This window comes from Exophiala aquamarina, assembly GCF_000709125.1.
Source record: "Exophiala aquamarina CBS 119918 chromosome Unknown aczIA-supercont1.22, whole genome shotgun sequence".
NCBI classification, from domain to species: Eukaryota; Fungi; Ascomycota; class Eurotiomycetes; order Chaetothyriales; family Herpotrichiellaceae; genus Exophiala; species Exophiala aquamarina.
This window is the reverse complement of record NW_013550566.1, coordinates 137,397-153,254: the sequence shown is the minus strand read 5'-3', so window position 1 is coordinate 153,254 and position 15,858 is coordinate 137,397. Positions and strand designations below refer to the sequence as shown.

Genomic DNA, 15,858 nt, shown 5'->3' with positions numbered 1-15,858 from the left:
TAAGCCGGAGCACTTCCTGGCACGGCAGGTCGAGAGGCTTGTCGTGGGTGGAACGGGCTTGACTTGGCTGGACTGACAATATGAACGCCATGTAGATAGTGCCATCGTGTGTAGCAGCCGTAATCTTCATCATAATATTTTGTTCATCCTGCTCACCTCAAGATCACATTCGCCCCTCTTGCAGCCAGATACTGGTCTGGTGCACCCTGAGGCAAACTTCTGACCACGGCAAAAATCTCTCTGTCATAGTATCTCAGCTTGGTCTTTGGGTCTGTGTATTTTGAAGGCAGTCCTGTCACGTCACAGTAATGTGGATGGTTGGCAGGATGGAGGCTAGGTGCGCTTTCAATGTTGGTGTAGGTCACTGCTGGGCCTCCGGCACCCATACCCATGGTCATTCCAGCTCCCAATCCAGTCGGAACGCCAGTGCCGGTGCCAGTGCCAGTGGCCAAGCCGCTCGCCGCTCGCTGCAGGTTGCGCTCGAGGACGAGTGTGCTAAGACTTTGGGTGGCCTGGGCCATGTTAACCGGTCTTGAGGCGGTTGTGGTATAAGCAGGAGTGGATGTACCGTCCGAGTTGGCATCAGTTATGGGTAGAGGGGTGGATGCGCCCGAGTTATTCTGTGTTGCGAGAACGGATGCTTCTTTCCGCTGGGCCTCAGAGATGATCTGCTTGGTGTTTTTGTTCCGCCGGGTGCCTGGTTTCCAGTTGGGATTGCGGAAGGGCTTTGGGGTGTAGTAGATGTCCATCTGATCGAGGAGTTGTTGGTGCGAGTCATCCTTTTCGGGCTGTGGGGTGGAGGGAGGCATTTTGATCGAAGGAGGAGACCTGTATAATTGCGAGGTCGATGAGGGTGTTGCTAGATGCTAGATGGAGATTGAAAACAAGAAGACAAGAAGACAAGAAGACATGAAGTCTCTGGCGCAGTTGGCGTTGCAGGAGAAGTTCACGTACACGTCAAATTACGTGTGGGAACGTTGGCAGTGGGAAGTGGGAAGGGAAACGCGTCAAGGGTCACCGTAGCAAGAGCCTGATTATTTGTTATGTATTCTCGATAGAGAGAGTCGATCCTTCCACCAAGGAAGCGAGCTTTATATTATGATGATATCAACGATCCCCCACTCGTACGTCTTTACTGCTAGACATACTATTGACTGCTTCAATATGTGATGTTGATATCGGTATACCCTTTCAATGGACCCAGAACTTCCCATCTCAGCAAGTATCCTGAATTAGGATTATCTCCCCAGGAAAATGCCCAAGGTATTGAATGTAGACTATTCAATCTTGTTTTGGCAGAGACGAGGAATTCTGGCTTCATAAAAGTTATGCCCATGAAACTATCGCTGAAAACTGCAAGACTTCTTTGTCTTCGGAGAGGACATTCTGTGAAAGTATCAGCCTCAAGGATCATGCTCCAACCCTGCCTCATTAACCGATAACAGCCGATAAGAGCCGCGCCTTTTGATGACATTTGCGTGCTACTTTGTGTGCTACGTACGTGTATACAGGCTCAGGTTCGAGGGTCTCGCCAGGAGCCACCGTCGAGATCACTATTTAACAAGGTAACAGTCCAGGTCCAAACCCAAGGATAGCTAAGTTGAACCTTCTATACCCATCAACATGACTACCGCGGTACCAGCATGCAAGAGGCTTCTGATTGTTGGAGCATCGGGGCTTATCGGCCTACGCATTACGAAAGCCATAGTTGAAAACAAACAGAGCTTCGATAACATCGCCATATTCACCTCGCCCAATACTGTTCAAACCAAAGTTGAGTTTATTAAATGGTTGAAAGATGAAGGAGTAGAGATCATCCAAGGCGATGCAACAAATAAGGAAGACATCAGCAGGGCGTACAAAGGTATATATCTCACAAACCACCAGCGGAACCACCATCTTGGGGCTAAGTCGAATGAACAGATGTCGACACTGTCATATCAGCGGTTGGCAGAAATGCCATTGAGACGCAAATTGAGTGGATTCGCCTGGCCGATCTCAACCCAGCCGTTCACAGGTTCTTTCCTTCAGAGTATGGTACAGACATTGAGTATGGACCTAAGTCGGTCGACGAGAAGCCGCATCAGAAGAAGCTCAAAGTCCGCGAGGCCATACGGGCTTGTCAGAATCTCGACTATACATTCCTTGTGACAGGACCCTATGCAGACGGTGATGCGGGTCTTTACTTTGGGCCAAGTACCGTTGCAAAACCAGCTGGCCACTTCGACGTCAAGAACAAGGAAGCCACCTTGCTTGGAGATGGAAGCTTGAAAGTCAGCTTCACGACGATGAGAGAGTAGGTCCTATAAACCTAGGATTATTTGGATTAGGCTAACCCAGGCAGCGTTGGGAAACTACTTGTGCTTGCCTTGCTTCATCCGGAGGAAAGTCGAAATAGGGCTTTGAAGGTCAACTCGTTCACCACCACGGACCTGGAAATTCTGCATGAATTTGAGAAACAGACGGGTGGAGACCCGTGGAAGGTGTCATACACAAACGTAGCAGAATTGTCAAGACTGGAGAGCGAGGCGTGGGAAAAGGGCGTGCCTTATGCCACCATTTTCACCCTGAAGAGAATCTGGGCCGAGGGTGGAACTCTCTACGAAAAGAGAGACAATGGCCTCATCGAAGGGGAGACAGTCGTCGAGACATTGCAAGATGCTGTAGCAGAGTCGATCAAGGTGCAGACGGCCTGATCCATGAGTAGCATGACACCTAATTGATATCCCGTACAGTCACCCATAAAATGAGGTCTGATTTGATTCCACTCTGCCTGAGCGCTGGCGAGCGTCAGTTGGGGCGGCCGGTGAATGCTTAGGTCCATAGGTACCTGCCCAAGGCACCTAAAGGGGTGGGCATTTGTAACTGGGGCCAATCCAATAGGCACCGTCTTAACTAGTGCCTTGCCTGAAGAGCCGCTTTCGCTGGGTCTCCCTTACCCGTTTGACATTTCCTTGCCTATAAGCAGTGGGCCCTTCGGGCCGAGGGGGGCGTATTTGCTGCAATTACTAGGACGCAGGACGCAGTACAGTGCTCCGTACATCGCACCACCACCAGCAGATTACGCGTACGCGATATTTACACTGTTGAACAAGCGGCAAGAGTCTCCTGTGCCAACCTGGCAACCAACCACCACTTCTATTTGGACGCGTTTTGCATTGATCGTTGTGGATGAGACAACGTGTTGATTCTGCTCGTTCAAAATGGTTAGTAGCTTCTAGTCCTCACCAAAGTCACATGCTGAGGGCTGTCCTAGGAAAGTCCCCATGAGCAGCAGCAGAGCCTTTTGCTGTCGCGTATCATCACCAACATTGTATGAGCACCGCACCGGTCTCATGCTGTCCAGTAAAGCTAATAAATTGATAGGAAAAGTTGAATGAAGCAGTTGCCATGATGAACAAGAACCTGCAGGAAGTCAACGTCCAGAATATGAATGTCGAGCTGGTGGCTCAGATGTTCAAGAACTACCAATCCAACGTCTTGTTTCATCTCGAAGGTTCGTTGATTCGACCTCACTTAGTACCTGGACCCTTGAGGCTTACAATGGTCTAGCGACTGAAAATCTCAAAGACCCGGTCTGAACATCAAGGACTTTGACTTGAAGTGATGGCAGGTGGATGAGGCTGTTGCCCGGATGCTGTATTTGTTACCATGACCAGCCACGGACTGCGATGAGAAAGGGCGGGCCGAACAGTCACTATGCAAATGATGAAAATCAGAACCCAAAGTAGACCCAAATTGACCCCCGGGTGCATTGATAGAAGTCCTCTCCTGGTACTGGGCTGTCTCGGATGTCGACGAGGCTGAGCCCAAATGAATCAGGCTGCGTTTCTCCGCATCGGTCCTCTGTCTTGGTCGCTCTTTCCCAAATCACATGAATATTTCGCGACTTCCCCTTCGCCCTGCGCACGACGCACACATTTCCTCCCACACGACCCAGAATTCGCAGCGACAGCCCCCTCCTGTGTCGACACCTTGCTATGACCCAGTCTTCATCTTTTTCTGAAGGGATCAAATTGCGCTGCGCTGTCTCTCCATAGAGTCCGCCTCCAACATGACCCTCACCTCTTCCACTCGAATTGTGACAGAGCGTCGCCTGCCTACACCACCCATAGACGGCCAGCCGCCGTCTGCTCCACGGATATACCCTGCTCCAGACTTTCCTTTCCGAGGCTGGCAACCTCCACAGCCCGAAGGCTACCAACAGAGTGCCTCATCGCCTTCCGAGACCGCGATAGTCATTGACAATGGTCCGTTCTCAACGCTCTGAACTCGCAATACCCACGGGCTAATCGTGATCTAGGTGCAAGCACAATCAAAGCCGGCTTTTCCTTTGACCAAAACCCACGTTTTATGATACCTCCTCTTGTCGCAAAGTACAAAGACCGCAAGTACAATAAATACTGTGCATTCGTCGGCTACGATGCATTCGCGGATGCCACAACCCGCGGACAGATAAGAACTGCCTTCGAACAACATACAAGCATCACCACCAACTGGGATATCATGGAGGCTATATACGACTATCTTTTCTTGAAGCTAGGAGTGGACAGTGAGGGAAGCGTGGACCGCCCGCTCGTCGTCACCGAGCCAGTTGCAAACTTGGCCCACAGCAGGAGAATGATGAATGAGATGCTTTTCGACTGCTATGGGGTTCCTAGTGTGACTTATGGAATTGACAGCCTCTTTTCGTATCGGCAAAACAAAGGCGACTCGGGTCTGATTGTCTCTTCCTCTCACACGTCCACCCACATCATACCAATGTTGAACAAGAAGCCCCAGATGCAATCTTGCGCCCGACTGAACTGGGGAGGTTCCCAGGCACAAGAATTCTTGCTGAAACTCCTACGTCTCAAGTATCCAATGTTCCCGGGAAAGCTCACAAACGAGCAGATGGAGACATACATCAAGCAATACTGCTATCTGTCCAACGACTTCCAGACGGAGATATCCGGTTATCTAGACTGGTCCGGCCTCGAGGAAGAGCGAGACATCATTGTGCAATACCCTTTTACCGAACAGGTTGTGATTGAGAAATCACCCGAAGAGCTTGCCAGAATTGCAGAGAGGAAAAAGGAATCGGGGCGTCGTTTACAGGAACAGGCTGCAAAGATGCGACTCGAGAAACTAATGAAGAAGGAGCAAGACCTAGAATATTACCTGCAGCTACACACTTCCTTCGTCGACGCGCCCACGAAGAAAGAACAACGCCGGATCCTCGACGACGCCGAGTTCAAGGACGAGGCTGCAATGGAACGAATCATAAGAGACCTCGAAAAATCTATCAGAAAATCCCGCAACAAAGATTTAGGTGCCCCGGAGGAAGAGGAGAAACTTGAGGAGCAACTCAACAAGTTTCCGCTTCTCGATGTACCAGATGATCAGCTGGACGAGGATGGCATCAAGGAGAAACGACACCAACGGCTGATGAAATCTGGTGTCGAGGCAAGAATCAGGGCCAAAGCTGAAAAAGAGGCCGAAAGGGCACGAGAAGCGGAACGACAGCGATTGGACGTTGAAATCCGCGAGAATCGGTTTGATGACTGGCTTGCTGCACGCAGAGAGCAGCATGAATCCCTCCTGGCCAAGATAAAAGAACAGGCGAGACAAAAGGCCGATTCGGGCAACCGAAAAGGCATGGCCTCTCAAATGCGAATGAAAACCCTCGCCAATCTCGCCTCCGACGGCCCCAAGCGGAAAAGACGAGGTGGAGGGGAATACGATGATGACTTCGGAGCAAATGATGATGATTGGGGTGTTTACAGAACCGTCGCCACAGACCCTGCCAGTGATGATGAAGAGCCAGAGGAAGACCCCATGGCTGCTTTGAAAGCAGTCGAAAGCGAACTGCTCCAGTATGACCCCAACTTTGAGGAGAAAGATACACTAGAAGCACAGAACGATTGGACCAAGAGCGTCCTCCACGCATTTCTGCGCGGTGCCCGACCCTCTGATCCAGAGAGTCAGCGGGAGGCAAATCAAATCCACCTCAATGTTGAACGAATCCGAGTCCCTGAAGTTGTGTTTCAGCCAGCTATTGCAGGTGTGGATCAAGCAGGTCTCGTCGAGATCATTGAAGGCATTGTCATGGGGCGGTTTTCCGATCCCAATCAACAACGAGCTCTTTTGAAAGACGTCTTCTTGACTGGCGGGAATACCATGTTCACATCATTTGAAGAACGGCTCAAGCGGGAACTGATCGCGACCGTGCCTGCGGACTTTACGGTCAATGTGAGAAAAGCCACCAACCCGATACTGGATGCTTGGAAAGGTGCCGCATCCTGGTGGAGCGCTGGTGCTGGAGAGCGAAGTGAGCGAGATGCGGCAACCATCACCCGCGCAGAATATCTGGAAAAAGGAAGTGATTACATGAAGGTATGTAGGCAGTCCAGAGCCCGACTCGATGCACAGCCACTAATCTTCAGTAGGAACATGACTTGGGAAATTGCGCTACTTACTCATACTCTTGAGTGCACAAGATGAGCTGCTGATTAATATGAAATAGATGCATTGGTCTGATGGCCTTGCCCACAGGCATTTCCCCGTGCGCCGACTGCGGCAAGGCGGGCCCAATAGACGTCCGCAGGGGTGTGAGCTGATGGAATTCACCCTCTCGGCCGTATGAGAGGCGCATTACACTCGCAAGCAATCCTTGGGCCTATGGGAGCCTGTAGCTGATGGTTGGACTTGAGTTGAGCACGCGCCGCACCAGTTCGCGTACATGTTCCTCCAGTGTGCGGGAGCTTGTCTGGTGAACGCAGTCACAGCTGGAACCCTCAACCGCAATTGAATCGGCTTGCGAGCTGGTAGCGGCCTCGAGTCTCGGTCTCGAACTCCCTCTAGTACTTCGGGCACCGAACATCTCAGGTGGTGTAGTTGGGACAGTATCAGATCAGCTTGAACTTTCGCTTGAAATGCTTGCACTGCCTAAATTTGGTGCAGATCAGGCCTGTACGATGATCAACAAGTTGAAGCACTTTTATGAACGCGGCGGTGATCACTTTTCTTAACGAATTCTGGTTTTGGCATTTGTTGCGACCTGATCATACCGAGCCCTTATTTTTCCGTTCAGCCTTGTTATCAGGCATCCAAAGGGTACGAGATGGTCCGGCGATGCCAAGGGGTTAGCACGTCAGGGAGCCTGGATCTGGCTGGTTATTGTCCCAGGCTGGATGGTTGGACAAGTGCTTCAGCCAGACGGGAATCGAAAGGACAGACGAGGAATTCCGTCCGTACGCCGTACTCAAAACCCAAAGAGCTAGTTTATTCATTGCTTGCTTCACAAACCTCGCTTGCGGCTGGTGCGACGCCGCTATTGTGAATTCGATAATTGACCTTCCCCGTTCTATCCCTCATATTGACACCGGGCGTCACTATGATTATTGTACGACGCGTCTCAAGGAAGCACCACTTAAAATACCGAGTTCCGACGAGATCCCAAATCTAAAGGCAGGTCACAGAAATTGAGCATGGCGTACTAGACCTGTAGCGACCTTGGTACAATCCATTCCAGGTAGATGCTTTGGGAGGACCACACGACAGATCGGCTACCGAGTATTATACGAATACTCAGTGAGGGGCACCTAGTACAAAGATACCTAGAGACGCGACACCTGAGCGCCTTGTCTTGTCAAGTTGTCAGATCTTGGGCACAAGGCTGGCGCGCGGTCACTGTCCTGGTCAGAGACCTTTACAGGTAAGTTTGACGATGGAGGCGTGATTACTAGTACAGGTATTGCGTACTGTAATACCGGTACGGGAAAGATATAATTACAGTACTGATTACGAGTTGCCAACCGCTTCGAATGCACGGAGAGTTGCCGAAAGACAGCTCGAGCCACGAGAAACGTCGCGTGGTGCTGCCCGTAGCAGTACGTAAGTAGCCGAGCCCAGTCGGGACTCAGGAACAGAGATAGATGCAGCACGTCAGAGGCTAACTGCCTCTTCCAGCGAATTTCTGACTAATGTCTGAGTCGTCCACCGAGTGGAGCCCCTGGGTGGCCGTCAGCCATGCGCGCAAGTTGGATCCCTTCGTGAAGGGCGACTTAGGACCTGGGACTCGGAATCGAACCGGTCATACTGCATAGTATTGCGGTGGTCGTACGGGTTGATCTCGATCGCACCACCTTCCTCAGCCGTCGTGCGCCACCATTATCAATATCATCGATATCATCGATACCATCGATACCATCAATACCATCAATACCATCAATACCATCGGATTCTTCCCCGGGCTATGGCCTGGTGATGTCCTGGTGATGAAGGTGGTGACATTTCCCCGAAGTCTATTTCTTTTACCGAAAATTTAGTAACAGAGACAGAGAAGTGTTTACCTAGTTCAGGCTGGCTCGGCACTCTTTTTACGTCAAGTCCTGGTGCATCCTCGAGTGGTGTCGCTGGCCTCGATCTCGCAAAGTTTGGACGATGCGACTATGCTTTTTTGACAAAGGAACGAGCAAAGGTCGTCTCGTCCCTTGCATGAGACACGTTGCACGTAGGCAAGACCACGATGCGAAATCCATCTTTGCACAATACGTCAAATAAAACGGTTCTGAACCCGGACCTGAAGCTGGAACTGGAAGTTATTCGTATGCATGCTTAACTCAGCCGGCTCCCAACTGGCCGCTGGCCGCTGGCCGCCGAGTCGCCAGGATTCCGTGCTAGGATGACATGGGCGATGAAAGAATCCGTCCCAGCTCTTGGCTCTGTGGTTCCTTGCGACAGTCGCGCGAATCACGTCTTACCAGGCATCCATCTCTATCCCTCTGCTGGTGGCTGACAGTCACCGATCGGTTCGGGACCTCCCACTGTCCCCCTGTGGGGATAGCGTAGTGCAGCACTAGCTCTGCCTTGCCTTTGCCACGAGAACGGAAATCGAAACGAAACGGACTGTGGGGACGGTGATCATGTTGGGATGTTCTTCGGGCTTTGTGCTTTACCCCTGTACGAGTAAGTGCTGAAGCCTGATCGGGTTTAACGGTGGGCTTGGTATGATGCCCCAAGCACCCGATTATGGGGCCTCTATCTACAGTATGTATTTGTACTCGTACTGTAAGGAAGTGCTTCTTCGGCTCAGGGTTTCAGTGCTGACTAACTCCTTCCATAATCTGATCCATTTCTGCTTTCCACTTGTGCCCTGTACGAGCACAGTATGGAGTACTTTGTACCAGGTATCTGTACAGACTGTGCTCTTTCGCGCTCCCGCAGGCTTCCCTCGATGGTAGCTTAGACATTTGCCGTGCTTTAGCTCCGAAACTGGGACTGCTCATTCTGAGGGCGGATACACAGCAGTCATCGAGATCTCAGGTGAGATCGCCCCATAGTCCCTAGAGATATGTCCTACCGCATGAAGTAATTTCCATGCGTGCTTTTTGCGTGTTATCCCGTGACGAGGCAGATATCATGGCCCCCGGATAACCTGATCTGGAGCAGTCCCAAATCCAAAGCCAGACACTCAATTGTGTACAGAGTAATGTGATGGTTCATCGTGAAGCCACACAGAGTCACCATTCGAATACCTACCGAGCTAGTCAGGAGTTGGCGCAATGCCGGGGTGTAGGGAGACCTGGTCGGGTCGCCGTGGTCGCGTCCATCCGGACCGTGGTTTGGATTGCTATGTACATATGAGGAACTTACCGTAACTACAGTCCTTGTGTTGATCAAGAACCGTGATCAGTGGTTGCCTCTTTCGATAGCCACCGCGCCATTGAGTAGCCACCTCAGAAGAAGGATGAGTTCGCTTCCTCCACTCATCACCTGACTTTAGCTGTACCCACTCGGTAAATGATTCAACCTGTGCTCTGGGCCAGCTCAGTGTACCAAGCGGCACGAACGATCTTCCCGTCAGCTCGATTTGGTGATCAGTCCCGCCAATGATGATACCTTGACGCTTCGCCATCTTTGTCTCAAGGCTGGAAGTCCACCCAAGAACGTCGCTAGGAGGATTCCTCCGGCAGCTAGGATGCTTGAGTGTGGCAATCGAGATCTCCCCGTTGGTGCTTTTTGGTGCTGCATCATTGGGAAACGACTCCTGTTGAACGTACTTTGCGACTGTCCAAATAGGCAACGGGCTCTTAGCAAACAGTCGATTGTCGGTGGCAATCATCCAGCGATCCCGCAGCCAGTCAGGCAAGTGGGCGATGCGAGTTCATGGCCTGAGCCACTGTCGGACAGCCAAATAATCAATTGTACCTGACTTGGCAACATCATTCTTCGACCCCGTCGAGAACGTGGCATGATGATCCCATTGTCCTGGCATTGCGGTTTGAAAAAGGACGCTTCTTTCTCTCGTATCGTCTCAAGCGTGACTGTCTGAGGTGATGCCGGATATTAACCCGCCCCAACAGACGCCTCGTCGACGCGAAGGCCAAGAGGTGGTCCTTCCAGGACAAGCAATCGACTTGAATATAACCGTGACTAATATTAGACGAGAGCCAGGGCTTCCGTCGTATGCTCGGTGGCTTTGTCGGCACGTATGCCTCTCACGTTGCGGCACATCATCGGCGCCGCGTTCCTGGACACTGACTCGCGTCGCGACTAGCCTGGCATGATAGAGAGATGGTCGTAGCTGAGTAGCTGAGCGCCGCAAGATACTTACCACTAGGAGACTTCGCTACCGACTTTAGTCACCTCAGCTGCGCATGACACGCGTGACACGACTCCAAAATCCCGCGTCCGTCGCTAGCAAGCTTCGCTAAGCAAAGCGACGAGTCTTGAGCTTGATGTGATCAAGCTCTTGCACCTGTGTTCCGCTGGCAACGGGCTCGCATTCGCATGGCATTCTGTGGTGGGTCAATCTTGCAAGAATGCCTCGGGAGTACGCGGTGAGCTACCCTTGAAGGCTATGTAGCTTCAATGTTGATGACAAGAGATCATGATCCTTCCCTTCAGCCATCCTGAGAACTCAGGGCGCAAGTATCTGTACAGAGCTCGAGACAAGGCGATCCACTTGCTGTGTGAGGTCCGGCTACCACTGCTAGGTCCAGGTCCCCTATCAGGTGGCCTTGTATAGCTTGCACATGATGTTTCCAGCCGGCAACACCAGCTTTGGAGGACTCGGTGAGGTAGAATCTCAAGCGAGGGTCGATTTTCATGTTCAAGTCATGCTATCGGCAGTCAAATGGGACACTGCCTCTCCACCTGCTCGCCAGGGTTTCTAATTCCGAGGATGAATGCTATTCCGAAGTCTGGACCTGGTCGAAATGGCTCTGGAGTATTCTCAGTACTTGGTGTTCCGTTGAGATCGCTTCGATCACGGTTGCAAGATGTATGGGTGGCGTCCTCTCTGAAAGGGGATGACCAATTCCAGTACAAGTTAGCTTTCCGGACTTGAGGGCACGGTGGACGCCGCGCTGAGTCCAGCAAAAGTTTGGGCCAGACATGGCATGGTTGAATGCACGCGATCGTTGAATTGCGATATCCCGTTCTCACGTGGATATACGTATTCCCTACTGTCTCCGCCTGGGTGCCTAGGCTTTGGACAGCTACTTCCAAGCACGGGGTTGCCGACAGCAGCATGTACAGTATGATCGCAGCCTTGAAGATTAACCTTGGTGGATGCATCGTGGGCGGGCCCGATCTACCATCCTTAGCTAAGATACACCGATATAAGTTGAGTTGTTGTCCAAGGCATTACGGAGGACGGATAACTCACGCCACTGGGGTCTTGCTGCCCAGCCTCAACGCATGACGAAGCTGCATTTGGCATCGCCGTCGAGCACTCGAAAGCGTATGCTATTCAGTACAGTCCGAGTCTGGAAGTCCCCTCAAGAAGGTCTAGAACAATCATCCACGCGCGCAATGCGGGCCTGGTAATCCGTCGAATGATGCCTGCCCACGGCGGTGCCTGTGCTCCATCCAGCAAAGCGAATTTGCCTATTTCGGCATATGGGCACTACTGGAGGTGTGCGTCCTAGTGCCCATTCCTGACAATGCATGGTGAGTGCTCTCTGGCTGGAAAGTCTGAGCACGTGTGCCAGCGACGACTACGGCGCCGGATGCTCCACGACGCCCGGCGCCCCCCTGGTCAATCTGGACATCCTTATCCCACCAGGTCGTCGCCTCACGCAGCTTCCTAGAGTCGAATGAAGTCCTGCAGCGATAACGTACGCGCAACCCGAGAAACCCGGGGGCGAGGTGCGACTAGCGCCGTACAAGTACAAGTGTATATTCAGAATTCAGGTAACCAGGTCTTGATGACTGATTGTCCAGTGCAAACCCTGTCGCGCACACCTGTCTCTTGTTTGAAGCTAGCCTGAAATTCCATTGCCCTGGGTCGAGTTCATCAAGTCTTGCCCCTCAAAAGGGAATACCGTCAAAAAGTGGTTCTGAACTGGTCTCGGTTACGGTTTCACCCAAAGGTGAAATCAAAAAGGGCTGGAGAATGATGCTACCATGGCAGTGGCCTTGGAATGGCAGAGTAGAAAAGTGGCAAGGGGTTTAATTACCTCACATGCCTAAAGAAGAAATCCTTCTAGTAATTAGGAGGATTACGAGGGAAGTGGAAGCTCCTCTCAGCCAGTCAGGACTGAGCGCTCAGAGACGTTAAACAAATGCGTTTGGTCGGAAACGAGAAGCTGGGGCTTGCAGGCGAAGAAGTATGCAGATTTCGTCCGAGCAAAATACTGGCCTACCTGCTCGTACCGCCTCTCCGCGTTTTATAGTTCGGTCGACTTGCGAGGTCAGCTACTCGGATGAGACGAACGTTTAGCCTACCGGCCGTGTTCGCGGAGCGTCTCTCTGCTTGGGCATGGATATCAAAAAGCTTCTTGGCCCCCCCCCTCCGTCTAGACAGCTGTAGAAATTACTGTTCATGGAAACAGACTCCCAACTCGTGTTAGACTGGAATGCCGCCGGCAGGCCAGGCGTACAGTATGTACGAGCACGTAGACGGCCGCGAAAGCAAAACACCTGGCCAATCACCAAAGGCTATTGACGGTGAATCAGGAACCAATCTCACAGGCTCACGGCCCACAGGCCTCGAAGTTTGGCTCTCCTCGGTTTGGTTGACGTCCAATCTCTCCTATCCAGTCTCAGCATGTCCAAGCACCCCGGCAGGATCATGTGCTTAGGTAAGTGCGCTAGTTGGTCTCTCCACCTTTCGCCACGGGTGGGCCTTGCTCTTCACTAGCCTCATCGGTGTCGTGAGGGCCGTACGATGTTACAGCATGAGAAACAATGCTGAGCACGAGGTGCCTGGGCAGGGTGGGGATGGAGCCGTATCGGAAGCCTCGCAGGATCGGCCCCCAGCAGGCTGACAGCTTTTGCTGGGCTGGCGCTTGCTCGATTACTCGTTTCAAGGTGCGGCGACGATACAACTGCCGTAATCATGTTGATCACACTCCCTCCACTATACATTTCCTCAAGGGAAAAGTGGTACGTAAGAACAGGCTTTCTTGGCCTCTCGATGACCAATTGGAATCTGCATTGGTGATGCTGGGTTGCAGGTTCTATCATTGACCTCCCTTGGAAACCATTGAGCGAGTCAGAGCTGGGAATCATCTCGATCGCGTGCACACGGAAGTGCATGTACCGCATGCAGGAGGGGTAGGAATACTCTGGACAGTTCAAGTTTCTAGTTACCTTTCCTCGCACCTCGCATGGGGCCTGCCTCCGATGATCCGAGGGGATGCTCAAGACTGAGATGACTGATGAGTTTCCCAGTCGCGAAAGTCATTACAAAGGCTCTTTTGAGTTTGAACACATGGCTCAGGGGGGAGTGATGAGGCGAGCCACCAAGCAGCCAGACTTATGCCCGGCTGCGATCGAGGTGTTGACGTCGTGATCGGCGGCCAATGTCAACGAAGCGGACAAACAGAAACGGATTCCGCGTCAGTAGCAAAGGTTTTTCGGGATAGTCTTGCGATATTGGCATTACATGGCTTGGGAAGTCATCATATCCCATAGTTTGGACCTCCTCAAACAATTCAGAGGTCGACCCGCGAGTGCCATTCGTAAGAATTTCGACTTATTACCCAAGACAGTACTACGGAAGTCAGGCCTGATTGAGCGTAGATCCTAAATGGCCCATTCTTTGTAATACAAAACCCCCCACCTGCCTCGTACCTGGAACTCTTTGCGAGATGGAAACGTATAGACATGGCGATCGTCCTTGCTTTTCACCCCGGGACTCGTATCAAGAGGCGGCTGATGCTGATCTGAGTGTCATAGGCTGCGAGCAACGAGGGACGGATAGGCTCAATAGTGTAGTGTCGACAGCGCAGTGGCTGGCCGAGGAGAATACTGCAACGGGCTCGAGATACCTCTGCGTAATGGCACGGCCGCATGTGTCATTGCTTAACTAAGGACCATTTGGGGCAAGACTCGCCGGATGTTGGTTGGATGGTTTGGTGACCAAGGAGGTTGTTAGCTTCGTTCAGACGCCAGATCTCACAGGAAGTACGAGGTACATGCCTTGGCCGGTCGCGGTGAGAGAATGCCAAAAGACTCTGGATGTTCATGCCGGACAAATACGACTTCTGTTCGTCCGCTCCATCACAATCGGATCGGGCATTCACCTCTCAAAGCAAGCTTTCGTCATGGGAAGGACGCCCCTGGAGCTGCATCCGCTATTTCAAGCAAGAGCGAAAACGCCTACCGAGTGCATTCTCGCAGAGCGCCTGGTGTGTGCGCGGTCGCGGTCAGGCCCAGGTGAATTGCTAATCAAGGCCGACAGGGCGGATGTACCTCGTACTGTAGGCTTGGGCTGACTGTTGCGGCCGCGCCCCAGCGCACATCAAGGGGCCTGGGTATGAGCTTCGTCTCCCCCGTTTGTAGTGGGCGAGGACTTCCTGGAGGTACGAGTATGTACGAGTGGGAATTGAACAGTAGCAGCTCCGGTCTATCAAACGAGAAGCACAGTTTATTCCGGAGATGGCTCTGCCTTGCGAACGCCTGCTACCTATTTTAGGCGTCGTGATTGAAATGACCGATAGGTTTCAGGCCAGCCAGGGGTTCCTTTTGCGAAGGGTGCAAGGTTACCTTCGTGCGCTCGGTCCCGAGGATCCTGAAACTGGGCCTGATTGCCAGAAAATTTGGGGGGGGCGGGGTGTTTGATATGAAAGTTCATCTCGATTCGGGAGGACAACATGAACAGACTGTCAACGGTGCTCCCGCGTGGATATCTCGTACCGATTGTCGTAAGATCCTTGTTGGTGTCTCACGAACATACTTGGGTCCAACAAGCGCGATTCAATGACAGGCTCGCAAACATTATTGACCGATTATCGGCCGGATTCTGCTGAAAGAACTGGGCACGGGCACCCAACGGGCGCCGAGAGCAGAGATTACCTAATGCAAGCAAAGGACATATTGCATTCGGACAGCACGAGTGAGAGTCCTTAGGAACGCCCGGGCCGCCGTGGGAGGTGGCGCCCAATGACGGTCGGATAGAGATTGGCCCAGGTAAGCTTAGGAACATGACGAGTAACTCTATACGGAGTAGATAGATAGATAGATGGGGAACATGATGTACTCCGTAGGTGGCCAGCATTACTAATTACTGACTCCGCAATCTTCTGAACGGATCCTTCGCTATGATCAAACCCCCTGCGCCCATGCAGAAGGAAGGAATTCCGTCGCAATGCATTCCCTCGGGCCCCACTAGGATCCAAGGGATGAGGAGTGATCAATCTACAAACGATATTTCCGTCGGTCGGCCTGACGGGCACGGGTCGGATTGTGCACGAGAAGGATCAGAATTGGCACCATGGCGAAACACATTCCTACATTGAGGGTGGGAATGTATAGGATGTTGAATCTTTGGGATGGAAGGGCGTGACTACGTACTGTAGATCTTACACAGCCATCATCGTGGCATGGGTGTCGAGTGCCCACTCGTACAGTCAAGTCGGCTCTCGT

General features: G+C 52.1%; 4 protein-coding genes across 4 annotated transcripts; 3 read left to right on the top strand and 1 right to left on the bottom strand.

Moving 5' to 3' along the window:
• Positions 1-152: 152 nt before the first annotated feature.
• On the bottom strand, positions 153-809 carry A1O9_12270 (uncharacterized protein; the record flags this gene model as incomplete). Its single annotated transcript, XM_013398771.1, has 1 exon — positions 153-809. One exon carries the CDS (start codon positions 807-809, stop codon positions 153-155), a length of 657 nt encoding a protein of 218 aa, XP_013254225.1.
• Positions 810-1,623: 814 nt separating this feature from the next.
• Positions 1,624-2,696, top strand: A1O9_12269 (uncharacterized protein; the record flags this gene model as incomplete). Its single annotated transcript, XM_013398770.1, has 3 exons — positions 1,624-1,864; positions 1,924-2,296; positions 2,345-2,696. 3 exons carry the CDS (start codon positions 1,624-1,626, stop codon positions 2,694-2,696), a joined length of 966 nt encoding a protein of 321 aa, XP_013254224.1.
• Positions 2,697-3,256: 560 nt separating this feature from the next.
• On the top strand, positions 3,257-3,522 carry A1O9_12268 (uncharacterized protein; the record flags this gene model as incomplete). The annotated part of the gene is made up of 2 exons (XM_013398769.1): positions 3,257-3,313; positions 3,367-3,522. Coding segments are annotated over 2 exons (213 nt in total), but the record flags the coding sequence as incomplete, so codon positions are not given.
• Positions 3,523-4,054: 532 nt separating this feature from the next.
• A1O9_12267 (uncharacterized protein) lies at positions 4,055-6,483 on the top strand (the record flags this gene model as incomplete). Its single annotated transcript, XM_013398768.1, has 2 exons — positions 4,055-4,250; positions 4,304-6,483. The coding sequence occupies 2 exons, from the start codon at positions 4,055-4,057 to the stop codon at positions 6,481-6,483; spliced, it is 2,376 nt and encodes a 791-aa protein (XP_013254222.1).
• Positions 6,484-15,858: the final 9,375 nt, after the last annotated feature.